The 18,161-nt window shown below is 44.4% G+C and overlaps 1 protein-coding gene across 4 annotated transcripts; it reads left to right on the plus strand.

Moving 5' to 3' along the window:
• Window positions 1-1,160: 1,160 nt before the first annotated feature.
• Window positions 1,161-18,008, plus strand: MAZ (MYC associated zinc finger protein). Of its 4 annotated transcripts, none has more exons than XM_066630978.1 (7): window positions 1,161-1,414; window positions 3,379-3,468; window positions 7,840-8,633; window positions 12,629-12,692; window positions 12,945-13,116; window positions 15,377-15,584; window positions 16,705-16,793. In XM_066630978.1, exons 1-6 carry the CDS (start codon window positions 1,379-1,381, stop codon window positions 15,562-15,564), a joined length of 1,344 nt encoding a protein of 447 aa, XP_066487075.1. In that variant the 5' UTR covers window positions 1,161-1,378; the 3' UTR covers window positions 15,565-15,584; window positions 16,705-16,793. The 4 variants fall into 4 exon arrangements, with proteins under 4 accessions (XP_066487075.1, XP_066487076.1, XP_066487077.1 ...); XM_066630979.1 differs by having other exon boundaries at window positions 3,382-3,468; XM_066630980.1 differs by lacking the exon at window positions 15,377-15,584 and having other exon boundaries at window positions 16,705-18,008.
• The last annotated feature ends 153 nt before the right edge of the window (window positions 18,009-18,161 follow it).

Raw genomic sequence — 18,161 nt, forward strand, 5'->3', positions numbered from 1 at the left:
ATTTACTTATATACTGTTAAAAGTTGCAGGTTAAAAAAAGTAGCAATTTGTTAATCTTTCCTATATGTATTAATTATTATTATTATTATTATTAATAATAATAATAATAATAATAATAATACATATTATAGGAAAGATTAACAAATTGCTATAATAATAATAATAATAATAATGAATACATGTTAGTTAAGGCTGATTAGGTGACCTTTTACTCTGTTCATGCTCTGCAACCTTACACCTGTATCCTTTATTATTAATAATAATTATAATAAATATAATTTATTATATTTATAAATATTTAAATATAAAATATTTATATTTATAAATATAATAAATATTATTATTAATAATAATAAGGGATATAGGTGTAAGGTTGCAAAGCATGAACAGAGTAAAAGGTCACCTAATCAGCCTTAACTAACATGTATTCTTTTTAAAAGAAAAGGATGTATCAGTGTAAGAGCCCATCCTATGCAAGTCTACTCAAAAGTAAGTCCCATTATAGTCAAGTCTAAGGCTGCAATCCTATCCACTTTCCTGGAAGTAGCCCATTGACCACAATGGGACTTACTTCTGAGTTGGGTGCTAGGGCTACATTCGATGCACACTTTCCTAGGAGTAAGCCCCATTGAGTATCATGGGACTTACTTCTGAGTAGCCATGCATAAGATTGGGCTCTGAAGCTGCAGCCTACCCACACTTTCCTGGGAGTAAGCCCCATTGACTATCATGGGACTTACTTCTGAGTAGATCTAGGTAGGATTGGGTGTGAGGGCTGCAGCCCATCCACACCTTCATGGGAGTAGGCCCACTGACTGTAATGGGACTCCCTTCTGAGCAGACGCGCAGAGAAAGGGGCTGAGGCCGCAGAGCAAATGGGTCCCGCTTAGTGGCTGCGGACGGCGGCCATTTTGTGCGAGGGCCGCTGTCGCTCAGCAGAGCTAACGGGGAGGAGAAAGGCCCGACCGTTACTCGCGCGCGGCCGCCTCGCAGCGAGCCAATCGGCGGCCTCCTTAGAAAGAAAGGCCGCGCAGCCCAATCAGCGCGCACCACACGTGGGGTCTTTTGTGCGAGCGCGCGCCCCGGGGGCGAGGACGGCGGCCCCACCCAATCGCTCCCCGCAGCCTTTGCCTTGTCCCTGTGGAGCCGGGGAGCGCGCGCGCGAGGGCGGGCCGGGGGGCGCGCGCGCGAAGGGGCCAATCAGCGTGCGCGCCGCGGTTTCCTCGCGCCGTTGCCTCCTCGCTCTATCCCCCCTCCCACCTCACTCCCCCCGCCCGCGCGGCGCTGCTGTGGCTCCCCGCTCGCTCCCCCTCCCTTCCCGACCCCCCCTCTCGCCGAACTGAGCCCCCTCCGCCCCCCGCCCGCCGCCGCCGCCGCCATGGACCCGAGCAACTGGAGCAGCTTCATCTTCCAGGTAACCCCCTCCCCCTCCCCGCTTCACACGGGGGGGCGAGCGGGCAAGGACGAGCGAGAGCTCGAGGCTCCCCGCTCGCTCGCTCACTCACACCCTCCCGCCCCGCCCCTCCCCTCGGGAATCCCAGCGGGCGGGGGCCCTCGCGCGCGCGGGCCGGCAGGGCGCACTCGGCACGCGCTCCCCCCTCGCCTCGCGCTGCCCCAACGGTCACCTCCCTCCGCCCAAGCGCTGTCTCGCGCTCCCCCTGCCCCCTCGCGCTCTGCGCTCAGCCCCTCCCTGCGCCTCGCGCTGCTTCTCCCTCCCCCCCGCCAACGGTCACCTCCCTCTCGCTCGCTCTGCCAGCCCCACTCGCAGGGAGCCTCTCCTCAGGCGCCCCCAGGCACACAGGCGCCACAGCCGCCTCCCTGGCCAGCCCCCCTCTGCGGTCCTCTCTCCTGAGAACGTCCCCCCCCGTCAGGCTGCTCTCCCCCCACATCCAGGGGGTTCTCCCCCCACTGCACTCTGGGTTGGGCCCTCACGCCCCCAAAGAGCCCTCTGGGCTATTTCCGGCCCCCAAGAGTTGCTTACCGGGGTCCAGGCACACAGCAGTGAGTAGCTACTAGCAGTGAGTAGTTACTAGTAGTGAGTAGCTACTTACAGCCCTCGGGTGCCAACAGGTGGGGTGTGGATGTCACATCTGAACATTAAGGGGTGGGCAGTCTTTTTTTTTTTACATAACATGCCAAAAAAACCCATTTTCCCCCTCCCCCTTGCTGTTTATGCATGCACTGTAGATACAACAAGTAGGAAGTAGGTTACCATGCGTTATTCATGCTCACACTACATATACAGCAGAGGACATATACAGACTAGTTCCTGTCTCCCATATTGGGGTGGGCAAACTTTCAACTTTAGGGATCCTGGACCTTTAACAATAGTGTAGGAGAGAGAATTTCAGCATCTGTGAGATGAGAAGCTGCACATGCTGAAATTCCCTCTTCTATACAATTTTTAAAGGTCCGGATCCCTAAAGTTGAAGGTTTGCTCACCCATGCCCTATATGATCCCACTCTGGTTTGGTTCTCTCATGTCAGGCTTCACTCATGTCCCAACCCCCCTTTCCTATTTCATTTGGCCTCCTGGCCTAGCTCCTTTCCACTTACAAGCCTTTTCTCCAGATAACTTGCCTGCAGCCATCAGTTCCAGGTCATCCACATACCTGCTACCTTCAACCACTAGTCTGTCACTAAGCTCTCAGGGCTTTTTCCTCCAGTCATCCTTCCTCCTCCCCAGCGGTTTCCTCCTTGCAGAGCTCAACCTAGGTCTTCTGGGTTTCAGCTATGCAGCTGCTCACTTTCATGTGTGACTACCTCTTCATGGTCCTCTTTCCACAGTATATTTGTACCAACTCTGTTACTGTTTTCCTATGTCCTGGTAACCTCATGTGCAGCATCTTTACCAAATAATCTGACTCCATCATACCCTATTTCTTGTTCTTTTTACATTAACAGATTCCATTCATGCACTTCAGAATGCCCTGTCAGTATCTACTGCTCCTCAGGATCCTCTGCTTACTTTAGTCCCCTCATCTCTAACAGAAGGAAGATTCCCTAGTTCTCTTTCCCATTTTGGCCTTTTTATTTATCCACCCTGTTCAAAGTGCCCCCTTGATTCATGCCAAATATCTCTTTTCCCTCTTCTTTGCATGTTATTTCTGTAGCTTATATCAATACTTGAAGTCACTTGATTAAAAGAAAATGCTTCCCTCAAGCTTGATGCTGCCTTATATACAGTACCATATAAGGCCCTTCATTTACTTGGCTTACATCAGCTGCTCAAACACCTTGACTTCCTGCTGTTGCCCCTTGTTTCTTAACTTGCTTTTTCAAGTTTAACTCCTTGCAGTTTCTGTTGAGAGGTTTTAGGAGTGGGAGGGTTAATTTTCTCTTAGAGTTCCCTGATCTCCTTTCCTTTTGTCTCTTTAGCAGAGTCATACTCAGAACCCTCTGCAGGTCGGGACCGAAATCCAATCCAGGTTTTTTGCCACTCAGGGTTGCAGTCAAAGTCCCTTCCAGGTGAGCTCAGTAAGGGATGGTCTCCAGTTGAAAATATTCCTTAAGGTAGCTGCATCTCAGTGTTGGAGGCCAAATTCTTGTATGCAGATGTTTCCACTTCAAGAGATTATCCTTGCACAAATATTTTATTTTTGAAATTAATGTTTGTCACATCTACTGTAAATATGTATTTACAATTGCTTTAGACATTCTGTTAACAATTTTTTGAGGCGAATTGTAGTTCATTTTTACAGATGAGGACTGAGGCTCAAAGGTCCTTATCTTGGCCAAGATCACTCAAAGTTGATAGCAGGTTTCTGAACCCAAATATAAAATGTACATGTACATTTTTGGATGATTTAAGGCATCGTGAAGGATTATAAGAAAGTCTTAAAATGTATGGAGGATAAGTGAAATTCTAAGTAAAAGATTGTTTAATATAGTGCTCTGAGCTGTCATTTTTTTCTGATTACCCTGTAAGGAATGTTTTATTGATCAATGTACCACAATGAAAGCAGAAATCTACACTTAATCTGAGAGTAAGCCCTTTTAAACGCAATGAGGTGTATTTTATGTTTCCAACATAGGTGTGTCAGTGTAAAGTTCTTGCACACAGAAATCTTAATGGAATTCTGACTTTGCTTTGTGCTTGCACAATTTCTTCTACAGGTGGTTGTGCAACTGTATGTGTAAGAATGCAAAATGCCACCTTATTTCTGCATGCATTTCTTAGGCTACATTGGGCTTATTTCCAAGTGAACATGCATAGGATGTACATATGACTTATCCAAGGTCATAAATAGAGTTTGATTTCAGGTCTCCCTGATATTCATAATTTGAAGAATTAACAGATTACTTCAGGAGTGTCAGACATAAGGCCTGTGGTATACAAATACACCCCCCAGAAGCTCTCTGTCTGCCCCCTCATGATAATTGGACTCTCTCAGCACCACCAGCAGCTGCTGAGCTGTGAAGTGAGGCATCCGCAGAAACAGCACTCCTGAAAGATTGGTGCAGGAAAGAGTGGCCCACATGATAATTGGGCTCTCCCAGCAGTGTCACTTTAGCAGTGTCACTTCTGCTGAGTCACTGAGAAAGAGAGATGGAGCAGGCCTCAGAAGGCAAAGGAAAAGGCAGATCAAGAGGGTTGAGAAAAGGAGAAGCTGCCAAGGTATTGGGAGAGCCCAGTTATCACACAACCTGCCCTTTCAGCAGCACCTCTACTGCTGAGGCATTACTTTGCAGAACACTTCTCAGCTGCTGAGCTATGAAGTAATGCAGAAGTGGGGCTGCTGAAAGGGCAGCCTGCATGATAATTGGGCTCACCCATGTCTTGAAAATTTCATCAAGGTTTGCATATTTTTTCTTTTGTCATTTGCAGTTAATGAGTTTCTAAGTGAGAAAAACCTTATTTTTGATCATCACCTGCTTAATGAGATCACTTCTGGCCCCCAGCAGGCACCATGAATGCTATTCAGCCCACTGTATGAAATGAGTTTGACATCCCTGAATATCTTCCCTGCTTTTTAATCACAGTAAAACTTCTTGCATCCTCCCTTTTGTCTACATGTTTATAGACTTTACCCTAAGATGAAGATTGTGGTGATTCCATCTCCTTGTGTTTGACCATGAACAGGCACTGAAGCACTGAGGTTGTGTTTTCTGGTCTGAAAGTGCATCTCCCAAATTAAATCTTTTGCATAAATGTGTAAAGGTTGTCAAAGTAAAATTGTTTTGACTGGATTAGTTTCTAAATTGGTTGGGTTTTAGATGATTGTTTTCCTAGGTTGGTAACAGGTCTGTTAGCCCATTGTCATTCTTCAACACTGTAACTTGTACAGTTACCTAATCTTTTAAAAATTAGGTAAGTATTTTGACAAAGAATTAACATTAAATTGTTATTTAAGAAGTAGTTGCTTTTTGATTTTCCTACATAGGAAAATTCTTGCCCCAAATCTAAGCATATCTTGTCTCCAAAAGCAAGCAAATACTTAAGAAGCTCCTTTAGGTGCTCATTTTTATATGTTTATGTCTTGCTCCTGCATGTGACTCCCAGGGATCTCCTATCCAAGGAAACAATTTGGTTTGTACCTGTTTTAGCTTCAGCAGGACTATAGCCTCAGAAATTTCCATTCATTCACTGAGATCTTAAGCAAAAATTCTAACAATTTACAGCAGTGGTCCCTAAACTTACCTGGATTATGACTCCCCCACAGCTTCTTCCTGGCTTAGCTAGGTGCTGCCATCTTGGATCTTGCAAAATCTCTCAGGACCCAAGATTGTGATGCCCAAATCTTGTGAGATTTAGGTGCTTCCTTCTTGGATCTCACAAAATCTTGCAAGATCCAAGATGGTGGCACCCAGGAGGAACAGGTAGGAGGGTCCACATTGTGGCATACCCGTGAGTTTGCCATGACATACACTTTGGGAACCCCTGACTTACAGATATGTGTATGGCTAGAATTGAGAATTCACATCTTATTAAGTCAAGCAAGAGTTTTCCGAGATACTAGTGTCTATAATCCAGGGGTTTTATTTTTTAAAAAAGAAAAAGATTAGTCCTGACTAAGTCCTACTGAAATGAATGGGACTTAAATTAACAGTGACTAACCTCATTGATTCCAGTGATGTTGGTAATACGTAACAATTTTCTTTGTATACAATCCCAAATTTCTAATTTGTCAATCACCTGTGGTGAGTAACAACTGCCTTGAGACAATCAGACAGGGAAGATCTTGTATGCTGGAAGATGGCAGGCCTTTCCTGCCCCTAAAGTTATAAATGTATCACAAATGACTTAACATAGATATGCATGAGCAATTCAGCTTGTCATGTTTGTAGATTCATTTGCAAGACTTACCTCAAAATATTTTTGGAGATTGTCTAAACTAGTTACTTAAGAGCACCCACAAAAACCTGAATAAAATTAACAATTGTAGTTTAGCCCTCAGAACAAGGGGACTATATATGTTAGGTTAAGCCTGTGCTTGGACCAGACATGCTTATGTTTTATTCTCTAAGAAAGTAGTAGTCATGGAGCGGCGGGGGGGGGGGATGAATATCTGGATCAGGATCACAGCAAAGAGGGGACTTTCACTTTTTGCATCTGTCATAGTTCTGATCTGGTTTGGAACCATGGTGGGGTCAAAGGGTTAAAGCCCCCTTTGCCACAGTCTCAATCATCCTTCTCCCTTGCACACTGCTGCTTTTTAGAGAATATCTGTTGACTCCAAATATGTGCTTAATAAAACAAGTAATTTGGTCCTCATACTAAAGTAAATAAAATAATTTATTTTAGGGAAGGGGTCACTTTCTGTCATTTTAATTGCATTGTTAAGTGCAACAAATATTTAACACAGTTACCAGTACAGTAGATTTTGTCTGCGAACTTTATAAGAGGGTCATATAGTACAGTATAAAACTACTAGGTGTGTAGAAAGCTCAGATTAGGATCTGTGAGAGTGAAGAATGCCAACTATATGACTGAGCAAAACCTATTAATATGAACAAATGTTTCTGCAAGTTCTAGATAGCAGAGATGGGACTTGGGTGCAAGTGCCTCAGTTTGGTATTGTACAAAGTCATCTTTAGTAAATAAAACACAGTCTCCAAGGAGCCTCTGGTCCTCCAGAGACTTGCTAGAGCCCAGGCTGACCCAGCACAACTGCTCTCAGCATGAGGGCAACTGTTCAACCTCTCGTGTGAGCTGTGGGATGAGGGCTCCCTCCACTACTTGTTTCACATCTGTGATGCAGCATTGGCAGCAAAGGAAAGGCTTTTATAGGCCTTGGAGTCATTCATATAAGTTTCATCTCTAATACATTTATGTAAATTTATTCAAATTTGAAATGTAAATTAATTTGAGATGAAAATAATTAATCAATCAGAGAGATGATGTGGTCCTCCTGCCAAAATGTTTGGACACCCCTGGAGTAGATGGGTATTCTAGTCAGTAGGAATTTCACTCTCAGCACATGTTAAATCTGCTACTGTTTCTTTGCATACTAATTTTGCTCCTTTCATTCTGTTGGTACAAGTAAATTCAGGGAATGTGACCTCCCTTATGTGATTAGAATATGGAAATTATTTTATTAACTTTTTGGGAAATTTTAAAGAAACCTTGTGCAGTAAACAGGAAACAGATATTTCCCACAGAGGTCTGCTTATATATTATATTAAAAACCTGAGCTTTAGTATGGTCCTACTCTATAGCACATACTCAGTGCTCCTTTGCTGTGTTTCTAGGTTAACTTTTTTAAATAAATGATAGCAGATTTTGAAGTGGGAATTTACTAATCCTCTCCTACACATACAAGTTACTAGAATACTGCAGGATTTCAAGATTTGTTTTTTATCACTGTTGTTCAATTATACAATCTCTTTTCTATTCAGACTACCACCACAACAGCCCCTCCCCAACAGACAGCCACCCCTGCTGAGTCCCTCCAAGTGGACCTTCTGCCTGTTTTGGCTGCAGCCCAGGAAACAGCAGCAGCCGCTGCTGTGGTTGCTGCCGCCACTGGTTCTGCACCAACTGCCTCAACGGTAGACACAGCCGCCTTGAAACAGCAGCAACCTTCTGCCTCCGAGGGTAGTAGTGGTGGGCAGGTAGTACCACCCACGCAAACCACCCAAGCCCCAACCCCCCAGGCAGCTCCTACTACGCCACAGCCAGGTGAGGCCCAGAAAAAGCCGAAGAGCAAAGGGCCGTACATCTGTTCCCTGTGTGCAAAAGAATTCAAGAACGGCTACAACTTGCGGCGCCATGAAGCCATTCACACGGGGGCCAAAGCTTCCCGTGCTGGACCCACAACCATGAAGATGCCCACCATGGTTCCCCTGAGCTTGCTTAGTGTGTCTGCCATCGGTGGGACAACTGCAGCAACACCTGCCTCTGCCGAGGGGGCAGGAAATACAGCAGGGTCAGGCGCTGGGCTGGTGACCACTACGGCGTCAGGCAAACGCATCCGGAAGAACCATGCATGTGAGATGTGTGGGAAAGCCTTCCGGGACGTCTACCACCTCAATCGGCATAAATTGTCGCACTCAGACGAGAAGCCCTACCAGTGTCCAGTCTGTCAGCAGCGGTTCAAGCGGAAGGACCGCATGAGCTATCACGTCCGCTCGCATGATGGTGCTGTGCACAAGCCGTACATCTGCAGCCACTGTGGGAAGAGTTTCTCCCGGTATGAGGGAGTCAAGGGTGCAGGGTGGAGTCAGCTTCATTGGGGTTTGTTGCAGGTCTTATACAAGGAGGACATTAACTTTGAGTTAGAGTGCCCATTCCGATTAGTACAAGACTTAAATTGGCCACAATTGAGCAAGTTTGGTTAGGAGGGTATTACTGTATAAAAAGAAAGACTAGTAGAAGTTCCCAATAAGCCAGGCTTAGCAAGTCCCAGATCAGGCAGTCTCCTTCATGCAAATCCCTGTTAATTCTTATTTAACTTTGCTATGCCCCTGTGTTTGATTACTTTGGTTGCATCTGGGGTTTCTAAAGCTCTGACACTGACAAAGCTTGCTTCCAGGTCTTCAGAATGATAGTCTGTATGGGATAGTCACCCTTCCCCCCATTGCATTTCTATTAGCAGCTTCCTCCTGCACATATTCCAGCTGAACAAACAAAGATGAGGGTGGGAAGGAGCTAAGAGCACATTTCTTGGTGTGGCCAGCTGACTAATTTTACAACTCAATTCAGAATGTTTTCCCATACTTGGCACTAGTTCTTTGGAATCATAATACAAAAGCATGATAGGTAGTACTGTATTTCTTGGCTATCTTTAAACTGCACCCATTACCAAAGCCTTGGAGTTGAGTTGCCGTGTCAGACCTGAGAGGTATTTCAGACAACTGTGTAATAGGGGAATTGCAAAAAGTATTGGGAAAGAGACCGAACAACTACCTCCACCTCCAAAGTGTCCCCCACCTTTTGCAAATACACGGAAATAGCATATGGCACAGTTCTTGAACTGCCACTTGAGGCAGCAGGTAGGGGATTGTATATTTGAATGTTGCTCAGTGTAAAAAAAACCTTCCTATATATATATATATACACACAAACTACCATGTGGGGGAGAAGACTGTGAGCCCACTACTATGTGTGACAGAAGTAAGTACCATTATAATCAATGGGACTTGCTTCCAGGTAAGCTCGGATAGGGTTGCAGCCTGTACTATCACATAGCTTTTCATATACAGGAAGATTCAGAGTTTAACATGTGACAAAGCACTCAAACATACCCCATCTGTAGTTTGAAACATTACAGCCCAAGAACCACCAGCTGTGCACAGTTCTGACAAAATTTCAATTGGCTCTAGCAATAAGTAGCAAGGTCAACTTGTGGGGAGAGAAAATACCACATTTTCGAAACTGAACTTTTGCACATTTATTTAGTAGTGGTGTTATGACAATGCTGACAACCAGCCTAGAAATTCATTTCTGTCTATTGAGGTCAAAGTTTAAGTTACTGTAGATATTCTCCACTCCAGCATAATACATGCAAGAGGCAAAACTGAAGAAAGTAAAAGAACCACAAGAGAATTTTTTTAAAAATCTGGACTATCTTCCACAGACTAAAATATTGGAGTGCCATAAGTTAGAAAACATCATAGAAATCATACCAGCTTGGTATGAGCATGAATGGAGGATTGAAGCCCTAGTTTGCCTAGGGGGCAGTTTAAAAGAATAGGGTTTTATGTACTCTTCATATGAATGAATTCTGTGTTCACTGAGTTACACTAATCAGGCATGTTTGCATGGTATTTGAGATTTTAAATAACATGAAATGTTTTGGCAAGGACTGCAGTAGCAAAGGTAGGGAATTAGGAGAAAGATAATTACAGTTGCATCCTGCCCATTACTAATTTGCTGGTATCCTATCTTTTTATTCCTCAGGCTTCTTAATTTTCAGACACCTTCATATTTCTAAACTCTCTGCAACATCAGTAGTTTAAACACTTCATTTAGAATAACCTATCACATGTTCTACAAAATATCCAATCCAAGAAGCATTAGAAGCCCATAGGATGAAAAGTTTTTTATACAGTGCATTGTAGCTTAGGTATTAAAGGATATAATCCTGTGTACATTTACTTGGGAATAAGCCCCATTGAAGCCACAGGTCCTTACACCTGAGTAAACATGCATGAGATTGTGCTTTATACTTCTGTTTTGAGAGAACTCAGAATTTTAAGGCAGGTCGGAAAGGCAGATTGGCAGTTAGAAAGTGCCAAGGCCATAAGAATAAAAATTAAATAGTTAACAGGAAGAGGAACTATGGATGTCAGATGAGTGGGGGAGCGGTATTGAGTTCTGAAATACCACAACCTAACAAAAGAGGCCTGGATCTTCTCCCTGGGTTCTGAGTTGTTACAAGAGACTGCCCTTACTTTCATCAGTTTTTCAGCCATAGGCATGTACACCAGACTATGTGGCTAGCCACATTAGACAAATACCCAGAATATCAAAATTTGTGTCTTTGAATATATAGGAATGTATGCCAAGGAAACGGATTTGTCAGTACATTTCCTTTTTTCTGTGAGTCACTTCAGAAAGCATCAGTGTACACAAGATGACAGACTTAACACAGTCCAACAGCTCCTTTTACAAATTACGAGTACTGGAATATGCGTATTTTTACAAAACGTTATTTCCTTTGTGGCTTCAGAGCCACAGGATGATACAGTTTTCTCAAGCTGCTGATTTGCAACAATAAAGAAGCTAAAGAGTTGGCTTTTAAAGAAGTTTTTAAACATGTAACCTGAGAGCTTCAAAGATTGTCTAGTTTGCGATTAAAAAAAATAAACTTGGTATGCTGGAGAGGGGGAGAGGTTTAAGGAACCACATAAGACATAGAAGGCCTGTGAGCTGTTTACAGGAAATTCCTTTTGCTCCCTTTTTATTCATTGCTTTTAACAGAGGAGACACTGCTAATAGTTATTCAGGATCTTAATAAACATGAAGGCTGGAAACCTGTCACAAACCTAAACAAATTACATAAACAGTATAAAAAGGCGAAGTAGCTGTAAAAGTTCCAGTTGCATTCATTGTATAATTCTAATTCCCCATTTCTAAGGGTTATATTCAAAGAAAGTGAAGTCTGTCTAAATCCCATTAAAATTGGTGGGATTTAAGATTATCACAGCTAACTTGTCTCAAGGCCCAATCCTATCCCACTTTCCAGTGCTTATGCATTTGTTCCCTTACCTTGAGCAGATCTCTGTGACTGCCCCTCTTGCACCATGCAGCACATGTCCCGTTGGCATAACTGCATCAGTGCTGGAAATTTGAATAGGATTGGACCCTGGTTGATTTCAGTGGTACGCAGGATTGTCTTTGGATTCAGCTCTTAGTTCTAAATCCTCAATCTATAGTTCCTAGTTTCACATGACTCTGGTGTCTGATCACTGCCTTATTGCTTCCTCTGTCCAGTTCTCTTCAGAGCTATGTTCCAGCTTTGACTGAATCATATATTATCCACCAGCATCTCATGTGGCCAGTTAACCCATGAGTGGCTAAATTCCCCCCAAAACATTTTGCAAGCACTTTCAGAGTCCTCACATGCCTTACCCATCCCATTATAATTCATATTGGTGTGCCTCAAATCACCTCAAATCTTCTGAATTAGTCACAGTGCAGAGCAGGGGATCTGTTAGAATTACGGTGGCTACATTTTAACCCATTTCTGCCCAGCCCATAGGTGTACACATTTGATCCCTGTTGTGTTTATGCAACATGGGGCAGAAAATGGCAGGACTCTTAAGCCTTTATCACATTATAAGACACTCAGAAAGTGTAGCTTTCCCCATCATGGAGGTGCAGTGATGAGGAAAGCTGTACCTATTGTATATCTGTCTTATGCAGCTATTAAAGGCTCAGGAACCCTGTCAGTGAAGAAAAAAGTGGCAATTGTGACAGGGACAGACTTTCTCATAGAACTGTTTAAATATGTGGTGTGGTTTTTTAAATTTCCTTTTTCATGAGTATAGAATTTCAGATTCTTCATAGCAGAATTGTGATTTGGGGGATAGGTAGCATCTACTGAGACCTGTTTACAGGATTAATATAGTCTGGGATTGATGAGGAGAAAGAAGATGAAGTTTAAGAATGAAGTAGGGGTTTGTATGGGGGAATAAATGGATCCCCAAGACCAGCTCCTTAACTTTATCTTTCCTTCCTCAGGCCGGACCATTTGAACAGCCACGTGCGGCAGGTCCACTCAACAGAAAGGCCCTTCAAATGTGAGGTACCTTCCCTTATTGACAGTACTGCTGTATAGATCCCTCCTCCCCAATCACCCCCAAATACATTTTCCATTATCAATTGGGAGGAGAGCAGGGCTGACTTCCTGGTGCAAGAGAGCAAAGTTAATGTACACTGTCCTTAAAGGGAGCCTTGTCCATGGTCCAATTCCCTAACCTCCATTTGCATGAGGAAGCAGGCCACAGGAGGCAGTTTCCCCACCACCACCATGGTTCCTTTGCCTCTGTTTCTACAGACGTGTGAAGCGGCCTTTGCCACCAAGGATCGGCTGCGTGCTCACACAGTTCGTCATGAGGAGAAGGTGCCATGTCATGTGTGTGGAAAAATGCTAAGCGCTGCCTACATCACGGACCACATGAAAGTACACAGCCAAGGGCCGAATCATGTCTGCGAACTGTGCAACAAAGGTAAGGGATCAAGTATGTGTGTGGAAGGGCATCTGAGAAAGAGGAAAATAAGCCTATCAGCTTTACTTGAGAAAGCTATAAGACTTTATTGATGCCTGCAGGTGTGCTTGTCCCATTCCATAAGCATACTACCTAGAATATTTCACGTGGCAACCAAAGTCATCTTTGACTAAGTTGTTCCTTTGTAAACTTGAGTCTGTTTTGTTTTCTACTCCCAATATTTTACCTAGAGGTTGGATCAGTTATTTTGAATTGTCCCCTGGCTTCCCATAAGAAGTGACCTGGCCAGCTTATGATACAACCATTCAGAAGTGGCCCAACCACCATGTATGATGACCCACCACAACAACATGACACTTGCTTTTTTGCCTTGGGCTCTGAATGCAGGTGGGGAGAATGTAGGGTGGTTAACTCTTCTGACAGGCCACAATATATTATCTGGTGGACTGCATTCATCTTATTGGCATACACTTGTCTCAGAGGAAGCAAACTGGGTTGGAAAGAAACCTAAAATTCTTTACACATACACAAACTTGCTCTGTGTGAGCACTGATCACAGAAATTCAGGTGAGGCCTAATTTGGTATCTTTACATACAGTGCTATGCTTTGAAGCAAACCAGATTTGAAAAAAAAATGTATTTAGATGACGCAATCTTTTATGTTCTTTGGTATGTAGCTGTTGGTCAGAGTGCCTTCTCTGTCTCATAGCCACAATAAAGCAAACTGCCTGGCAAGGCAGATGGCTCCTAATTTTTTTTCTTGCTCCTGTTTACATGTCCAAGCATATCATTAATTCCATTTTGCCATAAGCTTAAATGACTTCAGTGTGCTGTATAAGTGAAAGGTGGTGTGATATATCATGAATCATTAGCCTTCCATGTGTATAGGTAGAGAGAGGCACAATTCTGTGTTCTTTGAAAACTTAACCTTCTGGAGACAGAATCATGGGCACATAATAGTTTGTAAGTAGATGTGCATGTTCTCAAGATAATTCAGAAATGAATAAAAAGAGGCTAACTCCAGTCAGAAGAGTATATTTAGAATGTATTATTTTTCACACTTTTATACCATCCTTCTTGCAAGAAGCTTAGGATGGGGTACAGAGCTCTTCCCTTTGTCCTCACCACAACCCTTTGAAGTGGATGAGGTGGAGAGATAGTAACTGGCCCAAGGTCACCTAGGCAGCTTCATAGCTAAGTGGGGATTTGAACCTGTATCCTGCAGGTCTAAGGCCAACTCCCAAACCACTAGTACACCATCCTGGCCCTTGCCAGGATATATATATCTCTTCCAGCCATATCCATTTTGCATGCCTATTATCCAGTCTGATTTTAATAGATTTAAAACTAATTACAACTGACTAATGTGCAAGTTAGCACCATAACCAGTGGTGTAGCTAGAGGGGGTGCAAAGCACCAAGTTTTACAGGTAGCCTCACCGCATCATGCAAGCGGCCCTTCCCCTTTGGAGTCATTCCAGGCAGGGGAGCAAAACAGAGCAAATGCCTTCGTTTTGCTCCCCCCTCCTGGAATCGCTCTAAAGGGGAGGGTCTACTTTCATGCTGCAGTGAGGCTCCCTGTAAAACTTAGTGCTTTGCACCCCCTCTAGCTACACCACTGAGCATACCATCAAAAGTTGTAGATCTCAGTAGATCTTTTAATTTTAGTTGTGCTTTTCTCTAAGGTTGCTCCTGGATTATCTCTTTTAATAATGCATATAATCCATTATACGTTACCCATATATTGAAAGCAGCATTATTAGCATATTATAATCTGGATTCTCAGAAGCAAAAGACAGCAGTTTGCTATTAATATGCTGGAATTCTCTTACGGCTTTGGAGTGAATTGCATGTTATAGAGAAGCAAAGTTAACAGATCTGGTATCAGGTTGGAGGGGGTGGGGTAGGTCTGCTAAATTACTCCAAACATTTTTGTTGTAGGATTGCAATTCTGGTATTTTTGTATGAAGAAACTTACATTCCTCCTACTGATTTTTTTCAGTCCCCAGATGCAGCTGTCCCGAGGGTGGGGTCAGCTATGTTCCTACAAGGATAGTTTGCCTGGTGGCAAGATGAAGCCAACTTGGGGTGGAGAATTTTCCTCTTATCAGGGAGGTCTGTTGCATTGGATCCTTCATTAGATGTCAAGTCGCAGCCGCCTCTAGGGTGAGGCACAGCCAAGCATTACTGGACACTGGGGTACTCTTTCACTAGGCCGGACACTGACCTGGCTGGTTTTTGTCCTTCTCCCCCTCCCGTAGGGTTCACCACAGCGGCCTACCTCAGGGTCCACGCGGTCAAGGACCACGGACTGGCCGCCCCGCGGCTGGAGCGTTTCCTTTGCAAGCTGTGTGGCGTGCACTGCAAGACCCCGGCTCAGCTCAACGGGCATCTGCAGACGCACGCAGGAGAAGGGGCCACGGCCACTGAGGGCCAACCGCTGCGGTGAAACGCTGGCCGGGCCACCAGGCAAGAGCCGCTTCCTTCTGTGCTGGGGAATGGGGAGGGGAGGCCCATCTGTCCCATAGGGTTTCAAGGTGTCCTTATATCCTAGATGGGAGGAGGGAGAACCCCAGCTCCCCTGGGGCGGCTGCATCCTAAATTAACTTCCCACTGTCAGCATTTGAGTGCCTGCATATTACAGTGTCTGTCCAAGTTGGGGTCTTTATGTGCAGTAGTCACAATGTCTGTTGGCAGGTTCCTCCTATAAAAGCACAGTGTGTGGTGCAGAACTTGACATCTTGAAGATTTGGCCTTTCTTAAAAAAATTAAAGACTCACACAGTCCTTCCAATTTCACATTTGTCTAAACGTTAAGTTCTAGAGTATCTTATCATTTTTGAAAGTGAAGTAACAGGTATTTTCTCACATGTAACAAAAAATACAGTAGAGATCGGAAGTACCAGTAACATCTTGAAGTTAGCAACGGATGCTTGTGCACTAAGGGAAATTTGGGCTCTTTTCTGCCTCTATGGACATTACCTCTTGCCTGACTATATTTTTCATCATTCATAGCCATTGCTTTTAAGGTAAAACTGATCAGATGAGTTAATTTCCAGGAGATACCACAAGGTGTGATGGGAAATTGTCCAAACTCAGTCATTGCTGCAGATGTGTTCCTTTTGTTGGGCTGCATCCTCCTTCACATATCCTGGAGAACAAAGGGAAATGGAATTTCCTGGAGAAACCTGTGAGAATTTAACCTACTGTGAAGACAAATATCATTCAATTTTTCATAATTTGATGCATCTCGTGATGTAAATGATAAAACTGGTTTCCCATATTGTCTTCAGCAGGAGGCCTTAAAAGTCTCAAGTAAATGCGAACCAGTCAGTTCAACTGTGTTTTACTTTGTGAATCTAAGAAGATACTTAGGGGAATTTTCTTGCAGGATGTGGATAAATATGGTACTTGGGGGGGAAGGGACAGCTGCATCTCTTGCTACATGAAACCAACTGTGTCTTCTACCCCAGCATTTCGGTTTAAAGCAGGGGAGGGTGAGGGAAATTTGTGCTAGCAAGATTCTTTAAAAATGAACATCCCAAGAGTGAGAAACATTTTGACCTTTTGCATTTGGTCTTTTTCCACAGGTACGGGTGAGGTCTGCCCCCTCGCGGCAGCCGTCTCGGCCCAGCCTCCTGCCGCCGTCACGGTGCTGCCCATGGAGGGAGCCTCGGTTGTGAGCCAAGCTCTCCCCACACAGCCCTGGTGATTTCTGGGAGTGGGGAGGCAGGAGCCGACCCTCCCAGTCCCGTCCCTCTTCCTCACTGGCAGCTGGAGCCTCCAAGCCCAGATGAATATGCAGTGGCCATATTTGGGTGTCTAATTTAATGGTGGTTTCATTCATTCTCTCCCCCTGCCTGTGCTCATAAAATAGTGGGCTGGGAAAGCATCTGCCCAGCCAAGGAGGCAGCTCTTGTTCGGAGGGCCATGGATGGGTTTTGTGTGCATTTAGAGAGCACCCTCAATTTTACTGACACCCCTGCTCTAGTATCCTTAACGTCTGGTCCCCACAACAGTCCCTAGAATCCATGTACCCTCCCCCCCTTCTTAGCCAAATAACTAGTCTTTGTCGCCATAAGTCTCCTGCTCATTCCAGCAGCGCCCCCTATGGCCCCCAATCAAATACACATACAAAGAGTGAGAGTGAGACTAGGGGACAGAGTGACTTTAATGATTCAGCTCAGGAACAGAAAGAGGAGGGCCTGATCAAGACTAGGGTATCTGTGAGACAAAGTTTTGAGGCAACATTGCAGCTGGGGAAAGCCCAGAGTTGGAGATGTGGGGATGTCAATGGAGGGAGTAAAGGAGCTTGGGGAGCTCACAGAGAGGTTAAATGCAAAGCTGAACTGAGGGGCATTTGGTGCCTAAAGCTCAAGTTGGGAGGGGGGAGGCTACAGTGGGATGGGATGAAGAAGGGCTGCAGTTTGTCATGGATTCAGTATGGGGTACCCTCCATTCCCTACCACTGAGCTGTTCTGATTTTCCCTCCTTGCCCCAGCGCCTCATTCTTCTGTGGTGTCTGTTTTAATGCTCCATTCCCTCAGCTTCTCTCGTGATTCGTGTTCCAAGCGCATCAGCCCTCCACACCAAGCATTGATGCCCCACCTGCTGAACACCTTCCTTGTTGCATGCAACCCCACAGCTAGGGGTTAGAGTCTCGCTTTTTTGTATTATATATATTAAAAAGCCCCTGACATTTAAAATAACCCCCCTCTTTCCTTTTTTTGTTTGTTTTTTGTTAACACGAAATGTAATGAAGCAGCGTCCATCTACCCTCTCTCTCTGTTCCCTCCCCTTTACTCCCATTTCCTTACCCCTTCTGTGCATCCTTTCTGGATCTGTGTCTTGACAGCAGAAGATTTTAGTAAAAACATTAATGGAAAAAATTCTATACTCTTGTCTGTTTATTGTCAGACTGTCTGAGTGTAGAGGGAAAGTGTTGCGTTTCCTGACCTCTCTTACACTGGCCACCTACCATACCATCAGAATCTCGTGGGACATTTATGCCTATTAAAATGTCAAATGGATCTGGCAGCAGGCCACA

Source organism: Tiliqua scincoides, chromosome 5 (genome assembly GCF_035046505.1).
Source record: "Tiliqua scincoides isolate rTilSci1 chromosome 5, rTilSci1.hap2, whole genome shotgun sequence".
NCBI classification, from domain to species: domain Eukaryota; kingdom Metazoa; phylum Chordata; class Lepidosauria; order Squamata; family Scincidae; genus Tiliqua; species Tiliqua scincoides.